Raw genomic sequence first — 17,314 nt, forward strand, 5'->3', positions numbered from 1 at the left:
TTTGTCTGTGCCTGAGCACGCTGCTATGCCATCGCCATTGGGAGCAGGGTTCTTTTTTGTGGCCAAGAAGGATGGTTCGTTGAGACCTTGTATTGATTACCGCCTTCTAAGTAAAATCACGGTCAAATTTCAGTACCCCTTGCCGCTGCTGTCTGATTTGTTTGCTCGGATTAAGGGGGCTAGTTGGTTCACCAAGATAGATCTTCGTGGTGCGTATAATCTTGTGCGTATTAAACAGGGCGATGAATGGAAAACAGCATTTAATACGCCCGAGGGCCATTTTGAATACCTGGATATGCCATTCGGGCTTTCCAATGCTCCATCTGTATTTCAGTCCTTTATGCATGATATTTTCTGAGAGTACCTGGATAAATTCCTGATTGTATACTTGGATGATATTTTGGTCTTCTCGGATGATTGGGAGTCTCACGTGAAGCAGGTTAGAATAGTGTTCCAGGTCCTGCGTGCTAATTCTTTGTTTGTGAAGGGGTCAAAGTGTCTCTTTGGTGTTCAGAAGGTTTCATTTTTGGGTTTCATTTTTCCCCCTTCTACTATCGAGATGGACCCTGTTAAAGTCCAGGCCATTTATGATTGGACTCAGCCGACATCTCTGAAGAGTCTGCAAAAGTTCCTGGGCTTTGCTAATTTTTATCGTCGCTTCATCAATAATTTTTCTAGTATTGCTAAACCGTTGACTGATTTAACCAAGAAGGGTGCTGATGTGGTCAATTGGTCTTCTGCTGCTGTGGAAGCTTTTCAAGAGTTGAAGCGTCGTTTTTCTTCTGCCCCTGTGTTGTGCCAGCCAGATGTTTCGCTCCCGTTCCAGGTCGAGGTTGATGCTTCTGAGATTGGAGCAGGGGCTGTTTTGGTCCAAAGAAGTTCTGATGGCTCAGTGATGAAACCATGCGCCTTCTTTTCCAGGAAGTTCTCGCCTGCTGAGCGTAATTATGATGTTGGCAATCGAGAGTTGCTGGCCATGAAGTGGGCATTCGAGGAGTGGCGTTATTGGCTTGAAGGAGCTAAGCATCGCGTGGTGGTATTGACTGATCACAAGAACTTGACTTATCTCGAGTCTGCCAAACGGTTGAATCCTAGACAGGCTCGTTGGTCGCTGTTTTTCTCCTGTTTTGACTTTTTGCTTTCGTACCTTCTGGGCTCTAAAAATGTGAAGGCGGATGCCCTGTCTAGGAGTTTTGTGCCCGACTCTCCGGGTTTGCCTGAGCCGGCGGGTATTCTCAAAGAGGGGGTAATTTTGCCTGCCATCTCCCCTGATTTGCGGCGGGTGCTGCAAAAATTTCAGGTTAATAGACCTGACCGTTGCCCAGCAGAGAAACTGTTTGTCCCTGATAAATGGACGAGTAGAGTTATCTCTGAGGTTCATTGTTCGGTGTTGGCTGGTCATCCTGGAATCTTTGGTACCAGAGAATTGGTGGCTAGATCCTTTTGGTGGCCTTCTCTGTCACGGGATGTGCGTTCGTTTGTGCAATCCTGTGGGATTTGTGCTCGGGCTAAGCCCTGCTGTTCTCGTGCCAGTGGGTTGCTTTTGCCCTTGCCAGTCCCGAAGAGGCCCTGGACACATATCTCTATGGATTTTATTTCGGATCTCCCCGTCTCTCAAAAAATGTCGGTCATTTGGGTGGTTTGTGATCGCTTCACTAAGATGGTCCATTTGGTACCCTTGTCTAAATTGCCTTCCTCCTCTGATTTGGTGCCATTGTTCTTCCAGCATGTGGTTCGTTTACATGGCATTCCGGAGAACATCGTTTCTGATAGAAGTTCCCAGTTTGTTTCAAGGTTTTGGCGAGCCTTTTGTGTTAGGATGGGCATAGATTTGTCTTTTTCCTCGGCTTTCCATCCTCAGACAAATGGCCAGACTGAACGAACCAATCAGACCTTGGAAACATATCTGAGATGTTTTGTTTCTGCTAATCAGGATGATTGGGTGTCCTTTTTGCCTTTGGCTGAGTTCGCCCTCAATAATCGGGCCAGCTCGGCTACTTTGGTTTCGCCGTTTTTCTGCAATTCTGGTTTCCATCCTTGTTTCTCTTCAGGGCAGGTTGAGTCTTCTGACTGTCCTGGTGTGGATACTGTGGTGGATAGGTTGCAGCAGATTTGGACTCATGTAGTGGACAATTTGACATTGTCCCAGGGGAAGGCTCAATGTTTTGCTAACCGCAGGCGCTGTGTGGGTCCCCGACTTCGTGTTGGGGATTTGGTTTGGTTGTCATCTCGTTATATTCCTATGAAAGTTTCCTCTCCTAAGTTTAAGCCTCATTTCATTGGTCCATATAGGATTTCTGAGGTTCTTAATCCTGTGTCTTTTCGTTTGACCCTTCCGGCTTCTTTTTCCATCCATAACGTGTTCCATAGGTCATTGTTGCGGAGATACGTGGCACCTGTGGTTCCATCCGTTGATCCTCCTGCCCCGGTTTTGGTTGAGGGGGAGTTGGAGTATATAGTGGAGAAGATTTTGGATTCTTGTATTTCGAGACGGAAACTCCAGTACCTGGTTAAGTGGAAGGGTTATGGTCAGGAAGATAATTCCTGGGTCTTTGCCTCTGATGTTCATGCTGCCGATCTGGTTCGTGCCTTTCATTTGGCTCATCCTGGTCGGCCTGGGGGCTCTGGTGAGGGTTCGGTGACCCCTCCTCAAGGGGGGGGTACTGTTGTGAATTCTGTGGTCAGGCTCCCTCCTGTGGTCATGAGTGGTACTTCGGCTGGTTCTGTCTATGAGCTTCCTCTGGTGGATGTGAGTGGGGCTGTGGCTTCTGAGTTTCCTTCCTCAGGTGACGAGGTTAAGTCGTTAGGTGCTGATCTATTTAACTCCACCTAGTTCTTTGTTCCTGGCCTCCAGTCAATGTTCCAGTATTGGTCTTGCTCTCTCCTGGATCGTTCTTGTGGCCTGTCTGCCCTGCATAAGCTAAGTTCTGCTTGTGTTACTTTTGTTTGCTATTTTTTCTGTCCAGCTTGCTATATTGGTTTTTCTTGCTTGCTGGAAGCTCTGGGACGCAGAGGGAGCACCTCCGTGCCGTTAGTCGGTACGGAGGGTCTTTTTGCGCCCTCTGCGTGGTTGTTTGTAGGTTTTTGTGCTGACCGCAAAGCTATCTTTCCTATCCTCGGTCTATTCAGTAAGTCGGGCCTCACTTTGCTAAACCTATTTCATCTCTGTGTTTGTGTTTTCATCTTTACTCACAGTCATTATATGTGGGGGGCTGCCTTTTCCTTTGGGGAATTTCTCTGAGGCAAGGTAGGCTTATTTTTCTATCTTCAGGGCTAGCTAGTTTCTCATGCTGTGCCCGAGGCGCCTAGTTCTGGTCAGGAGCGTTCCACGGCTACCTCTAGTGTGGTGTGATAGGATTAGGGATTGTGGTCAGCAGAGTTCTCACGTCTCAGAGCTTGTCCTATGTTATTTGTAAACTATCAGGTCACTTGTGTGCTCTTAACCACCAGGTCCATTGTGTTTCTGAATCACCAGTTCATAACATCTGCCATTGCTCATTCCCCTTTTCTTCTATCTGTTAAGCAGGGTAGACACATGCTTGGATTATGATGTTTACCATACATATGACACCAGAATTGGCAAAACCCAACAATTTTGTAGAAATTATGTATGGATGACACCAAAATGTGCCAGTGATCAGGGAAAAGGGAACATGCATGTGACATAAAACATTGTTAGAAGTAACCAAGAGCAGTGTAAAGGGGTTGTCCACTGCTGAAAAACCCTTAGAATCGACTTGCGTAGATCAAATCAAATTAAAAAAAACATGTTCTTATCTCCTAAATTGGTGCCACTCCTGCAGTTTTATATATGCAAATTGTCTCTTCAGAGAGAAAGAGGACTTGAACTCTAGTGCCACCTATAGGAAGTAGCAATCCTAAAAGTCAATATTGACCTGCTAACAAGTCTAGAAGCATGACTTAGGACAAAAGCCAAACCAGAATCTACATTTGCTGTCACAGTATTTTGGGTGTTGCTCCTCTTCAGTGCAAAGTAAGAGATGTGGTTTGACTAGATGTGATGTATCTGACCAGGATCCAAGGGGTATCATTTCTCCTTGTGGAAAGCAACATGCCTAGCCTGGCTTGTCGCTATGAGGATGCTTTAAAGACCTGCAATGCTTCTCTGGGAAATTAAATAAATTAAATCTGGCTTTTATCTTAACTCATGTGGCAAAGTTCGTTAAAGGGTCAATATTGGCTTTTAGGATTGCTACTTCCAATAGGTGGCACTAGAGTTCAAGCCCTTTTCCTCTTTGAAGAGACAATTCCACAGGACCATTGCAAGGCTTAAAAGTCTCCTCACATTGGCATGCCAGGTTTATCACTCTCCACAAGGAGAAACGTCTCCTACAGGGTTGGTGCTGTGATTCTCTCAGGAGCGGCACAGGTCTGGAAGGTAAGTATATATTCTTTTTATTTTAGGTGGGGCACTTAAATAGTTATTAAATGGTTTTCCAGTAGTGCACAACCCCTTTTATTCACTACATCTGTTTAAATAGACATATTTGCATATAGAGATATTTACCTAGAGACATATTCATATCTCCATGTAAATGCATATTTACAAAGGAGTTAGGAGAGATAAGTGTTGTCTGTGCGTTGGAATCAAAGTTGATTTATTATGTAAGGATATGCTCACCTGTAAAGCGTAAAGCATAATCTGACATCTTTGACCGACATTTCCTGTAATTTATTCTCCTTAAGGATGCTAGACATCTACTAAAAAATTAATCTTATGATATGTCATTGAATGGTGATATTTATTACTAAAGTGAGTAAAATTGGCAGCTGGTATGCATCCTTATGAAGAGAAGAGATATGACACAAACCCTCTAAATCAGAAAAGTCACTGGTGTATTGCACTGAATATTATGTAACCAGATGGAGCAAATCTCCGAACACTAGGCATAATCTTCTATGTTATGTTATCTTACTGGTTACTATCATCCTGGAGTGAAAAATGGTCAGAGTTCCAGATCTCTCTTGCAAGACACACTAAGATTTCCTCCATCTGTACATTGTCAGAATTTGCTCCAGTAGACATTTCAGATTACGAAATGGCACAAGTAATATGTGAAGAACAATTGAGATATTCTGTTTTTTCCTTTCGGAAAAGTGAAATAAGCCTACTTAAAGGGAATCTGCCATGTCCATGAATGCCTTTTACTTGCAGGGTTAATCTGCAGATAAATAGTGTTAAAATCATGTTAGGCTCCCTTACTGGAGCAGTGGCTAAAGGGAGGAAATTACCTTATGTCATCCCTATAGTCATAGTGAGTGTGCTGTAATCACTCCCCCGGTACATTGATTGACAGCTTGCTCTGCACATACGAGCTACACAGGCTTCACAGCCAGATACTCTTTGTGCTGTTCTTCTGTAGGATGTACATATACTTTAGCCACATGATAATTCAATATCTGTAAAAAATCAAATAACAAAATAAACAAAACAAATCGATAAGGTGCCATTAAGTTGATGCACCTGGTATATAGGTAAATAAAAAACACAAGTTCATTAAATTAAACTCATTTCTTGTGTGTTGGTACTTAAAAACTGCTTGATAATAAGAGGAAATTTGTCAATTAGAAGAATTCAAAGACTACGTTTCTGATCAGTTCTCTCAAGTTCTGGATACATGGACATCCTGTGTGCAGCATGAAAGCAATGTCTGAAGTAATTGCAAATAACGTCGTCCTCCTTTATTCACCTGGATTTAAAATTAAGTGAGATATTTCATCTCTGACATTCCACGTGTCAGATAAACCTTGAGGTGTGAGATCCCTCCATTGATTCTGTCACGAGTAAAGGAGCACTTACACGGCACGCTTATTGTAAACGAGCGTTCCTATTAACATTCACTGCACATTCATCATGCAGTCTAAGCAGGGTGCCGATCACCCCATGAATTGGTTTACACAAAAGCTCATGGTTCTCAACAGTGCATTATCCTCCATAAACAGGACCTGTGCTGCCGAGAATAGATCTATTGCAGATGGTTGAGTGCGAATCTGTAGCACAATCTGGGTATGTAAACAGGCTGCTAAATGGCAGCGGACCAGCAAAAAGACAATCGGCAGATGTTTAGTGTCATTGATCATTGTCACACTCACGCCCTGACTGGTGGGTGTGAGCTCGGGTGGTTTGTGGCCCCATTGTGCCACAAACCAGACTACCCTGGAAGGGGCGTGACTATGACAGCTGCCTGGGTTTTCACTGGAGCCTCTGATGGTGAGGTCAGTCTTGTGCAGCAGGCAGCTGCCAGGTGCTCCAGGGTGGTGTCTGGCTGTGGCTGCTGATCCCACTTGGGAGACAGGAACACTAGGATTGGTGCGGGCATCAGGCAGGGCTAGCAGATGAGCACGGATGAGATTCAGACGAGTAGGCTGGCACGGCTGAGACACAGAGCTGGTAGAGACATGGCAGAGGATACAGGGCTGGCAGGAACACGGCAGAGAACACAGGGCTGGCAGGAACACGGCAGAGAACACAAGGCTGGCAGGAACACGGCAGAGAACACAAGGCTGGCAGGAACATGGCAGAGAACACAAGGCTGGCAGGAACACGGCAGAGAACACAAGGCTGGCAGGAACACGGCAGAGAACACAGGGCTGGCTAGGACAGTAGGAACACAGGACTGGAAGGCACGGCAAGAACGGCAGGACTGGCAGAAACACTGGATTGGAAGGCACGGCAGAGAACACAGGACTGATTGATGTGGTGTATGAAGGAACAGGTAGGGACCTGTTCACACAGGAGGTGCAGGAACGGATATGTAATTTGGAGGAACAGGTAGGGACATGTTCACACTGGAGGTGCAGGAACGGATATGGAATATGAATGGACAGGTAGGGACCTGTTCACACAGGAGGTGCAGGAAAGGAAACATGCAGAAAGGAATGAGGTATGAGGAAACAGGTTGGGACCTGTTCACACAGGAGATGCAGGTACGGAAACAAGCCAGAAGGAAAGGAGCATGAAGGAACAGGTTGGGACCTGTTCACACAGGAAGAGAAGTGCAAGACTGCAGATAGGAGCAGAAGAGCAGCAAGAGATAGCGTAGCAACAAAAGCCAAGCAGAGCGGAGCCACAAGGAATGTGGAGAGGAGCTGCAGCAAGAGATACTGCAGAAGCCAAGCAGAGTGGAACCGCAAGGATTGCGGAGAGGAGTTGCAGCAAGAGGTCTCTGCAGCAACGGGAGCTGAGCAGAGTAGAACGGAGCAGGACCGCAGGAGTGCGGAGCAGCAGTAAAGCCACTAAGATACAGAGCAGGCAGAGCCGCAAAAGTGCGGAGTGTAAGCAGACTGAGAACACGAGGAAAGACACAGCAGGGAAGGAAGCCACAGACAAGGAGACCGAGATAAGACTAAGTACAGACAAGGCAAAGGAACAAGACACAAGGACAAAGACACAAGGACCAAAATATTCTGCCTCCTGGAGGGCGGACAACAAGATCAAGGCAATTGCACAGAGAAAAACCTCCAGAGAGGGAGTAACTCAGAGCAAGGCCAGGCAAACTCAGCAGCTAAACACTAACTGAGCTAACACATTGCACAAGCCCAGAACACTGGGTGGAACTGCACTATATACTGGAGGCCTCTTGGTAATTGGTCAGGAACACATTAGACAGATGCACCTGATTCCTATAAGAACCAGAGAGTTCAGGCACCGGCCCCCTATACACATAGTCATGAGGCATGCAGAGAGCAGAGACACAGAACATGGAGCTGGCATGAAACAGAAACCACATCATGACCTGGAGCAGTGGGTAAGATAGTGTGAGAGATGCGAGGCCATGCCGTGATGCCAGCAGAGTTGTTACAGTCATCTAGTGTAGATGGAGCTCTAAGTGCCATTGGTCATCTAGTGTAGACGGAGCTCTTCTTGCTCTCTATGGTTTATAACCTTTTTTATGATGTAATTTACTGAAAGCTTCTGATTGATCACTCCTGAGTCCTGACGCATTTATTAGAATAAATGACATACATCATTGAAGACAAACTCCCACATTTGAAATATATTTCACTTTTAGACTCTAGGTATTACCAAGTAACTCTTCGGTCCCGGAAGAAAGAATTACAAACCTCAGTAAAACACATATATGAATGTGCAGTGTCTCAGGAACATGGACTGAGGCAATATGTTTTGTTGTTGCTGACAAAGGTAGTTTGTTTCTTGTCTTAAATGCATTGTATAGTATACTCAGTGCAATTTCAATTCTTTCCATCTCAGGGAAATGGGTTTATGATGGACAAAATGTGTAAAAAAATGCTGATACATAAAGGAATTGTTGTTTGATTTATTAGGCCGTATGACTTTAGTAATATCTTAGTGAGGTTCATCTAATTTTGTATAGTTTTTAGAGAGTGCTTGTTTGTATGAAATACTCTTGCTGCATTTTGTTAGGAGATTGAGAGGAACCCTTGGGATATATGGAAGTAAATTGGCAAGGAGATACAACTCACTGATATGGTTTTTGTAGAGTGTTCGTAATGCAGTACCACAAAGCAATGAAATATTTCTTCCTCGTAGGATCAGAGAAATGTTTAGATCAGTATAATAATGTTTAAAAACTTGCATAACTATCTAAAAACAAAATAAATGTTTACCAAAGATCATTGGTGTACATTGAAGAGCGGGAGCGCTAAACCAAAGTTTAAAATGGTCCCCTTATTATGGTGCTCGCTTGTCCAGTGTTTTCATCTAGAACAGAAGGGCTTCCAACTTTGTGTCCTTTTACCCACCCTTTGGGGAATTTCTGACCACCCTGTTGGCTAACAATGTAGATTCTCTGGAGAGGAAAGTCATGCACAGATTTTCATCACCCAGTAGCTAAAGAAGTGCAACGTCCAGGGCTGGTCCACCTCTTACTAAAGCTCCATAGAAACCACATTGGCTTTAAATGATGATTAAAAGCTATCTATTCATAGTGAGTTGCTTGGTTTTAAACCCCTTTCTGCCATTGGACAAACTATTCCGTCCATGTGGGGTGGGCCCTACTTCCCATGGACGGAATAGTACATCCAGCGCGATCAGGGGGAGCGCGGCCGATTGCGGCCGTGTGCCAGCTGACTATTGCAATTGACATCTGGCACTATGTGCCAGGAGCGGTCACGGACCGCTCCTGGCACATTAACCCCCGGAACACTGCGATCAAACATGATCGCAGTATTTCGGTGGCACAGGGAAGCATCACACAGCAAGGGGGCTCCCTGCTTGATTCCCTGAGACCCTCGGAGCAACGTGATGTGATCGTGTTGCTCTGAGGGTCTCCTACCTGCTCTTCCCTGCAGGCCCCGGATCCAAAATGGCCATGGGGGGCCTTCCAGGTCCTGCAGGGAGATGGCAACTCAGAGCAGGCGCTTGCAAGCCTTTTGTAGTGCCTGTGTGATCGCTGATCTGACACAGTGCACTGCAAAGTGTCTGATCAGCGATCTGTCACTTTACTGTGATGTCCCACACTGGGACAAAGTAAAAAAGTAAAAATATTTATATGTGTAAAAAAAAAATCCTAAATAAAGAACAAAAAAAAATATTGTTCCAATAAATATATTTCTTTTTCTAAATAGAAAAAAACAAAAAATAAAAGCACACATATTTAGTATCGCGGAGTCCGTAACGACCCGACCTATAAAACTGTACCACTAGTTAACCCCTTCAGTGAACACCATCACAAAAAAATGAGGCAAAAAGCAACGCTTTATTATCATACCGCCTAACAAAAAGTGGAATAACACGCGATCAAAAAGACGGATATAAATATCCATGGTACCGCTGAAAACGTCATCTTGTCCCGCAAAAAACAGCCCCCATACCGCATCATCAGCAAAAAAATAAAAAAGTTATAGTCCTCAGAATAAAGCGATGCAAAAATAATTATTTTTTTATATAAAATAGTTTGTATTGTATAAAAGCGCCAAAATTTAAAAAAATATATAAATGAGGTATCGCTGTAGTGGTACTGACCCAAAGAATAAAATTTCTTTATCAATTTTACCAAACACAAAACGGTATAAACGCCCCCCCCCCCCAAAAGAAATTAATGAATACCTGGTTTTTGGTCATTCTGCCTCACAAAATCAGAATAAAAAGCAATCAAAAAATGTCACATGCCCGAAAATGGTTCCAATAATAACGTCAACTCATCCAGCAAAAAACAAGACCTCACATGACTCTGTGGACCAAAATATGGAAAAATTATAGTTCTCAAAATGTGGAGACGCAAAAACTATTTTTTGCAATAAAAAGAGTCTTTTAGTGTGTGACAGCTGCTAATCATAAAAATCCGCTAAAATACATGCTATAAATAGAAAATCAATCCCCCCTTCATCACCCCCTTAGTTAGTGAAAAATAATAAAATTAAAATTTTTTATTTATTTCCATTTTCTTATTAGGCTTAGGGTTGGGGCTACAGTTATGGTTAGGGTTGGGGCTAAAGTTAGGGTTAGGGTTGGGGCTAAAGTTAAGGTTAGGGTTGGGGCTAAAGTTAGGGATAGGGTTGGGGCTACAGTTAGGGTTAGGGCTACGGTTAGGGTTGGGGCTAAAGTTAGGGTTTGGATTACATTTATGGTTGGGATTAGGGTTAGGGGTGTGTCAGGGTTAGGGGTGTAGTTATGGTTACCTTTGGGATTAGAGTTGTGTTGGAGATAGGGGCGTGGTTAGCGTTGGGATTAGAGTTAGGAGTGTGTTGGGGTTAAGGGTGTGGTTGGGATTAGGGTTAGGGGCAAGTTCGGGTTAGGGGTATGATTAGGGTTATGTTTAGGGTTGGGATTAGGGTTAGGGTGTGTTTGGGTTAGGGTTTCAGTTAGAAGTGGGGGGTTTCCACTCTTTAGGCACATCGGGAGCTCTCCAAACGTGACATGGCATCCGATCTCAATTCCAGCCAAGTCTGCGTTGAAGAAGTAAAACAGTGCTCCCTCCTTTCCGAGCTATCCCGTGTGCCCAAACAGAGGTTTACCCCAACATATTGGGTATCAACGTACTCAAGACAAATTGGACAACAACTTTTAGGGTCCAAGTTCTCTTGTTACACTTAGGAAAATAAAAATTTGGAGGGCTAAAAATCATTTTTGTGTAAAAAAAGATTTTTTATTTTCACGGCTCTGCGTTATAAACTGTAGTGAAACACTTGGGGGTTCAAAGTTCTCACAACACATCTAGATAAGTTCCTTGGGGGGGTCTAGTTTCCAGGATAAGGTCACTTGTGGGGGGTTTCTACTGTTTAGGTGCAGCAGGGGCTCTGCAAATACAATGTGATGCCTGAAGACCAATCCATCTAAATCTGCATTCCAAACGGCCCTCCTTCCCTTCCGAGCTCTGCCATGCACCCAAATGGTGGTTCCCCTCCACATATGGGGTATCAGCATACTCAGGACAAGTTGGACAACAATATTTGGTGTCCAATTTCTCCTGTTACCCTTGGGAAAATACAAAACTGGGGGCTAAAAAATAATTTTTGTGGAAAAAAAGAATTTTTATTTTCACGGCTCTGCGTTATAAACTGTAATGAAACACTTGGGGGTTCAATGTTATTACAACACATCTAGATAAGTTCCTAGGGGGTCTACTTTCGAAAATGGTGTCACTTGTGGGGGGTTTCAATGCTTAGGCACATCAGGGGCTCTCCAAACGCAACGTGGCATCCCATCTCAATTCCAGTCAATTTTGCATTGAAAAGTCAAATGGCGCTCCTTCCCTTCCGAGCTCTGCCATGCGCCCAAACAGTAGTTTACCCCCACATATGGGGTATCAGCGTACTCAGGACAAATTGTAAAACAACTTTTGTGGTCCAATTTCTCCCGTTACCCTTGGTAAAATAACACAAATTTGAGCTGAATTTAATATTTTGTGAAAAAAAGTTAAATGTTCATTTTTTTTTAAACATTCCAAAAATTCCTGTGAAACACCTGAAGGGTTAATAAACTTCTTGGATGTGGTATTAAGCACATTGAGGGGTGCAGTTTTTAGAATGGTGTAACATTTGGGTATTTTCTATCATAAAGACCCCTCAAAGTGACTTCAAATGTGATGTGGTCCCTAAAAAAATGGTGTTGTAAAAATGAGAAATTGCTGGTCAACTTTTAACCCTTATAGCTTCCTAACAAAAAAATTGTTCAAAATTGTGCTGATGTAAAGTAGACATGTGGGAAATGTTACTTAATAAGTATGTGTGATATATCTCTGTGATTTAAGGGCATAAAAATTCAAATTTGGAAAATTGCAAAATTGTCAAAATTTCTGCCAAATTTAAATTTTTTCACACATAAACGCAGGTAATATCACAGAAATTTTACCACTATCATGAAGTACAATATGTCAGGAGAAAACAGTGTCAGAATCATCAGGATCTGTTGAAGAGTTCCAGAGTTATAACCTCATAAAGGGACAGTGGTCAGAATTGTAAAAATTGGCCCGGTCAATAACGTGCAAACCACCCTTTGGGGTAAAGGGGTTAAACAAATGCAGAACTGCTTTTTACTCACTAAACATCAATTTTAGTTTATGTGGTATGTTATTTACATGAATGTAATAATAAATGTAATCTTAAAAAACAAAGAAAAAAAACCTTGGTTTTCTGAATTTTGGAAAGATATAAGAAATGTGACTGAGATTATTTTTCAACTTCTCATTTTCAGAGCCCATGGACCAGATGCCATGATACTTGTTGATGGTCAGCCTAGACAGACTAAAGGAGACCTGGGATTGTCCCAGATGTTACACATTGCTACACAGATTGCTTCAGGAATGGTTTATCTTGCATCTCAGCACTTCGTTCATCGAGACTTGGCTACCAGAAATTGTTTGGTCGGAGCAAACCTTCTTGTGAAGATCGGTGACTTTGGAATGTCGAGAGATGTGTATAGCACAGACTACTACAGGGTAAGGGTAACTATCAATTTGAATTATTTTTATAATAATAGTAAGGATCTATCTCTCCCTCTGTCTATCTATCTATCTATCTATCTATCTATCTATCTATCTAGCCGTCTATCTATCTATCTTGTTGGTTGTCTATCTACCTATCTATTATCTATTTATCTATCTATCTATCTATCTATCTAACTATCTAGCCATCTATCTATCTATCTTGTTGGTTGTCTATATTGTAATATCATTCAGAATTTATATGATATCCTAATATCGTGTCAGTGATTATCCTAGTAACTTGGGGATTGACCATCGAGTTCCTGTTTTCCTGTTTATTTGAAAAATTAGGAGCATCATTGACCGTACAAAGCAGGAAACCTAGATAAAATGCTCATTTTTCTGCAGATTCTCATTTAATGCAGTGAATAGCAACATATATGTATGAATGTGTACCTTAAAGGAGAAAATAGGTTATTAATGAAAGTAAATAAATGTCAGGTTTTAAAAGTGCTAAAACTTACAGTATATATAAAAAGTAAATCGAACCTATCCAATAAAAAATAAAATCATGAACAAACCTATGGAAGCTGCATAGGCTGTTTTTCACAGACTGCACTAGACCCAGGAGTTGCCATATACTTCATGCCTCTAAATATAAATGTTAATCTCACTGTACATTCCATTGTACTAGTATATAATACTAGTTGGCCTGTGCGAAATTTTCCCCACATTGGTTGTTGGGGGCATAGGCAATTTCAGGAAAATCAAGCACTTGGTATTAGCGCAAAACGATCGTCGTCGTCTTGCCTGTCGCACTCCTACTTTCACTCCCTCCCTTGAACCGTGAAGATGATCTGCTGCATGTTCTAATAAAGGACGTTTGAATTGCCACTGATTGGTGAGTGCTATTGCGTTTTTTCTATTTTTTTGATTTACAGTGTAATATTTGTGTGTGGTGGGGGCGGAGTAATCACTGAAAAATCAGTGCATATTTACAAATGTGTTTGCATACAGTACAGACCAAAAGATTGGACATACCTTCTCATTTAAATATTTTTCTGTATTTTCATGACTATGAAAATTGTAAATTCACACTGAAGGCATCAAAACTGTGAATTAACACATGTGAAATAATTATACTTAACAAAAAAGTGTGAAACAACTGAAAATATGTCTTATATTCTAGGTTCTTCAAAGTAGCCACCTTTTGCTTTGATGACTGCTTTGCACACTCTTGGCATTCTCTTGATGAGCTTCAAGAGGTAGTCACCGAAAACGGTGTTCCAACAGATTTGAAGGCGTTCCCAGAGATGCTTAGCACTTGTTGGCTCTTTTGCCTTCACTCTGCGGTCCAGCTCACCCTAAACCATCTCGATTGGGTTCAGGTCTGGTGACTGTGGAGCACCCCATCACTCTCCTTTTTGGTCAAATAGCCCTTACACTGCCTGGAGGTGTGTTTGGGGTCATTGTCCTGGTGAAAAATAAATGATGTTTCAACTAAACGCAAACCGGATGGAATAGTATGCCACTGTAAGATGCTGTGGTAGCCATGATGGTTCAGTATGCCTTCAATTTTGAATAAATCCCCAACAGTGTCACCAGCAAAGCACCCCCACACCTTCACACCTCCTCCTCCATGCTTCACGGTGGGAACCAGGCATGTAGAGTTCATCCGTTCACCTTTTCTGCGTCGCAGAAAGACACAGTGATTGGAACCAAAGATCTCAAATTTGGACTCAAAAGACCAAAGCACAGATTTCCACTGGTCTAAAGTTCATTCCTTGTATTCTTTAGCCCAAACAAGTCTCTTCTGCTTGTTGCCTGTCCTTAGCAGTGATTTCCTAGCAGCTATTTTACCATGAAGGCCTGCTGCACAAAGTCTCCTCTTAACAGTTGTAGTAGAGATGTGTCTGCTGCTAAAACCCTGTGTGGCATTAACTTGGTCTCTAATCTGAGCTGCTGTTAACCTCTGATTTTTCTGGCTGGTGACTCGGATAAACTTATCCTCAGAAGCAGAGGTGACTCTTGGTCTTCCTTTCCTGGGGCGGTCCTCATGTGAGCCAGTTTCTTTGTAGTGCTTGATGGCTTATGCAACTGCACTTGGGGACATTTTCAAAGTTTTCACAATTTTTTGGACTGACTGACCTTCATTTTTTTAAGTAATGATGGCCACTTGATTTTCTTTACTTAGATTCTTTTTCTTGCCATAATAAAAAATACTAACAGTCTATTCAGAAGGACTATCAGCTGTGTATCCACCAGACTTCTGCTCAACACAACTGATGGTCCCAACCCCATTTATAAGGCAAGAAATCCCACTTATTAAACCTGACAGGGCACACCTGTGAAGTGAAAACCATTTCCTGTGACAACTTCTTGAAGCTCATCAAGAGGTATGCCAAGAGTGTGCAAAGCAGTCATCAAAGCAAAAGGTGGCTACTTTGAAGAACCTAGAATATAAGACATATTTTCAGTTGTTTCACACTTTTTTGTTAAGTATATCATTCCAGATGTGTTAATTCATAGTTTTGATGCCTTCAGTGGAATTTACAATTTTCATAGTCATAAAAATACAGAAAAATCTTTAAATGAGAAGGTGTGTCCAAACTATGGTCTGTACTGTATGTGACTCACCCGCAGTGAAGTGTGCAATCCTCGAATTTGCCTGAAATAGGCTGGGCAAGCACTTCAGCAAGCTGGAAAGACCGAAGGCAAATGCCACCTGCAGGTAATTTGATCTTTGAAATGGTGTATCAGTTGTGTGTGTCGGTGGAGTATAAACGGAGCAACTTGAGGTTTCGGTGCCACCTTCAGGTTATTGATTTTTTCTGCAGGTTTCTGAAAATGAATGTTTAAACTGTATTTATTGATCAAATCGTGAATGTGTGGTTTGTTTGTGTCTTTTCTAGCTGAAGGGGGCAAGTTTACCTTTCAAATTGTTTACTATTTGTGTGTGTGGGGCGACTTATTCACCGAAAAAGCAGTGTATGTTTACAAATGTGTTTGCATATGTGACTCACCTGCAGTGAAGTGTGCAATCCTCCAATGTGCCTGAAATCGGCTAGGCAAGGAGTTCAGCAAGCTGGAAAGCCCTCAAGGCAAATGTTAGGATTTGTTTGTGATGTCTGTAAGCAGCTTTGTGGTAATGTGCTTTGGGGTAGTGTGGTGTCACCTGCAGGACATTTTTCCTTACTGCAGGTTTATGAATTAATGTTTAAACTGTATTTTGTGATCACATCGTGGATGTGTGGTTTGTTTGGATATTTTCTTTCTGAAGGGGGCAAGTTTACCTTTCAAATGGTGTATCATTTGTGTGTGGGTGCAGTATGAACAGAGATACAAAGTAATCACCAAAAAAGAGTGTTTAGAAATAATATGCAAGGATTAGTGATCAACCAATTTCCCGAAATTCAAAGCAAATTAAATTAGCCTCCAACCAATTTGCTCTTTTCTACATAATATATCTCATTATTCTAACAATACTATTCAGATTTGGAATTTTTTTTTGTTCTGCTAGTGTAATAGAGTATTTTTTTCACCAAAATCAGGATAAGTTTTCATTTTCCTTTCCTTTGTGGTTATACTGAAAGGCAGCTACTGCTGGCCTAAATGAATACGTAAGAAGTACTTAAAGATGCAATGTGCCAATATGACTTGGGGATATGTTTGACTGGCATACTGTGATACTTTAAATGTGCCAAGTATATGCCTTAAGTTTCATCTACCTTGAAAATATTACATTTACAAAAAATATAAATATATTTTTCAGCATGCTACCAAATACCTATCAGTGAAGTACTGTCTGCTTTAGTTTCAAAATGTTATTCCAGCGATCAATAGTGAATGGATGCATCAAAAGACTGTGAAAAGTCTGTAGCTATTATATGGATTCTTGGTGCAGTGAACTGTCTTGCAAAATGCTTCTTAAAAAAGTGATAATGGATGAAAATGCAACATACTGTGTTTGGAATTAGGGCTGATAATGGTCTGTTATATGTACATGGAAGTAGAAGACTGAAAAGCTGCAGATGTAGGAATAATCCAATGTTCTAGAGAAGTTTCATCTGTTCTTTTTTATTGATCGTGAACTCAAAAGTAATACAGTTTTGGGTGGACATGCAGAGTGGTGTGCTGCCATGAGAATATGTAATATGGCTATAGTGTGACTATGGGACATATTAGCAAGGTATATTCTTAGAACAATTCGGAACCATGATTAACCATCAGTGATGGTTTGGAGAGCCATGTCATCTGCTGGTGTAGGTACTCTGTGTTTTAGCAAGACCAAAGTCAGTACAGCCATCTACCAGGAAATATTAGAGCACTTCATGCTTCCCTCTGCCGACAAGCTTTTGGAGTTGGAAATTTCATTCTCTAGAAGGACTTGGCACCTGTCTACAATGCCAAACATATCAATACCTGGTTTATACAAATTGTCTCTTCAG

At 42.1% G+C, this 17,314-nt stretch overlaps 1 protein-coding gene across 7 annotated transcripts in view; it reads left to right on the forward strand.

The window, feature by feature from the left end:
* NTRK3 (neurotrophic receptor tyrosine kinase 3) overlaps positions 1 to 17,314 on the forward strand; it is a 1,162,015-nt gene that overhangs the window by 1,081,667 nt on the left and 63,034 nt on the right. For 4 of the 7 annotated variants that reach the window (XM_069766240.1, XM_069766242.1, XM_069766241.1 and 1 more), the window contains one exon: positions 12,638 to 12,887. In XM_069766240.1, coding sequence (XP_069622341.1) covers positions 12,638 to 12,887 — 250 coding nt within the window. The remainder of the gene's footprint in view (positions 1 to 12,637; positions 12,888 to 17,314) is intronic. The other 3 variants (XM_069766243.1, XM_069766244.1, XM_069766245.1) reach the window with 1 other exon arrangement.

This window comes from Ranitomeya imitator, chromosome 4 (genome assembly GCF_032444005.1).
Source record: "Ranitomeya imitator isolate aRanImi1 chromosome 4, aRanImi1.pri, whole genome shotgun sequence".
Taxonomy (NCBI): domain Eukaryota; kingdom Metazoa; phylum Chordata; class Amphibia; order Anura; family Dendrobatidae; genus Ranitomeya; species Ranitomeya imitator.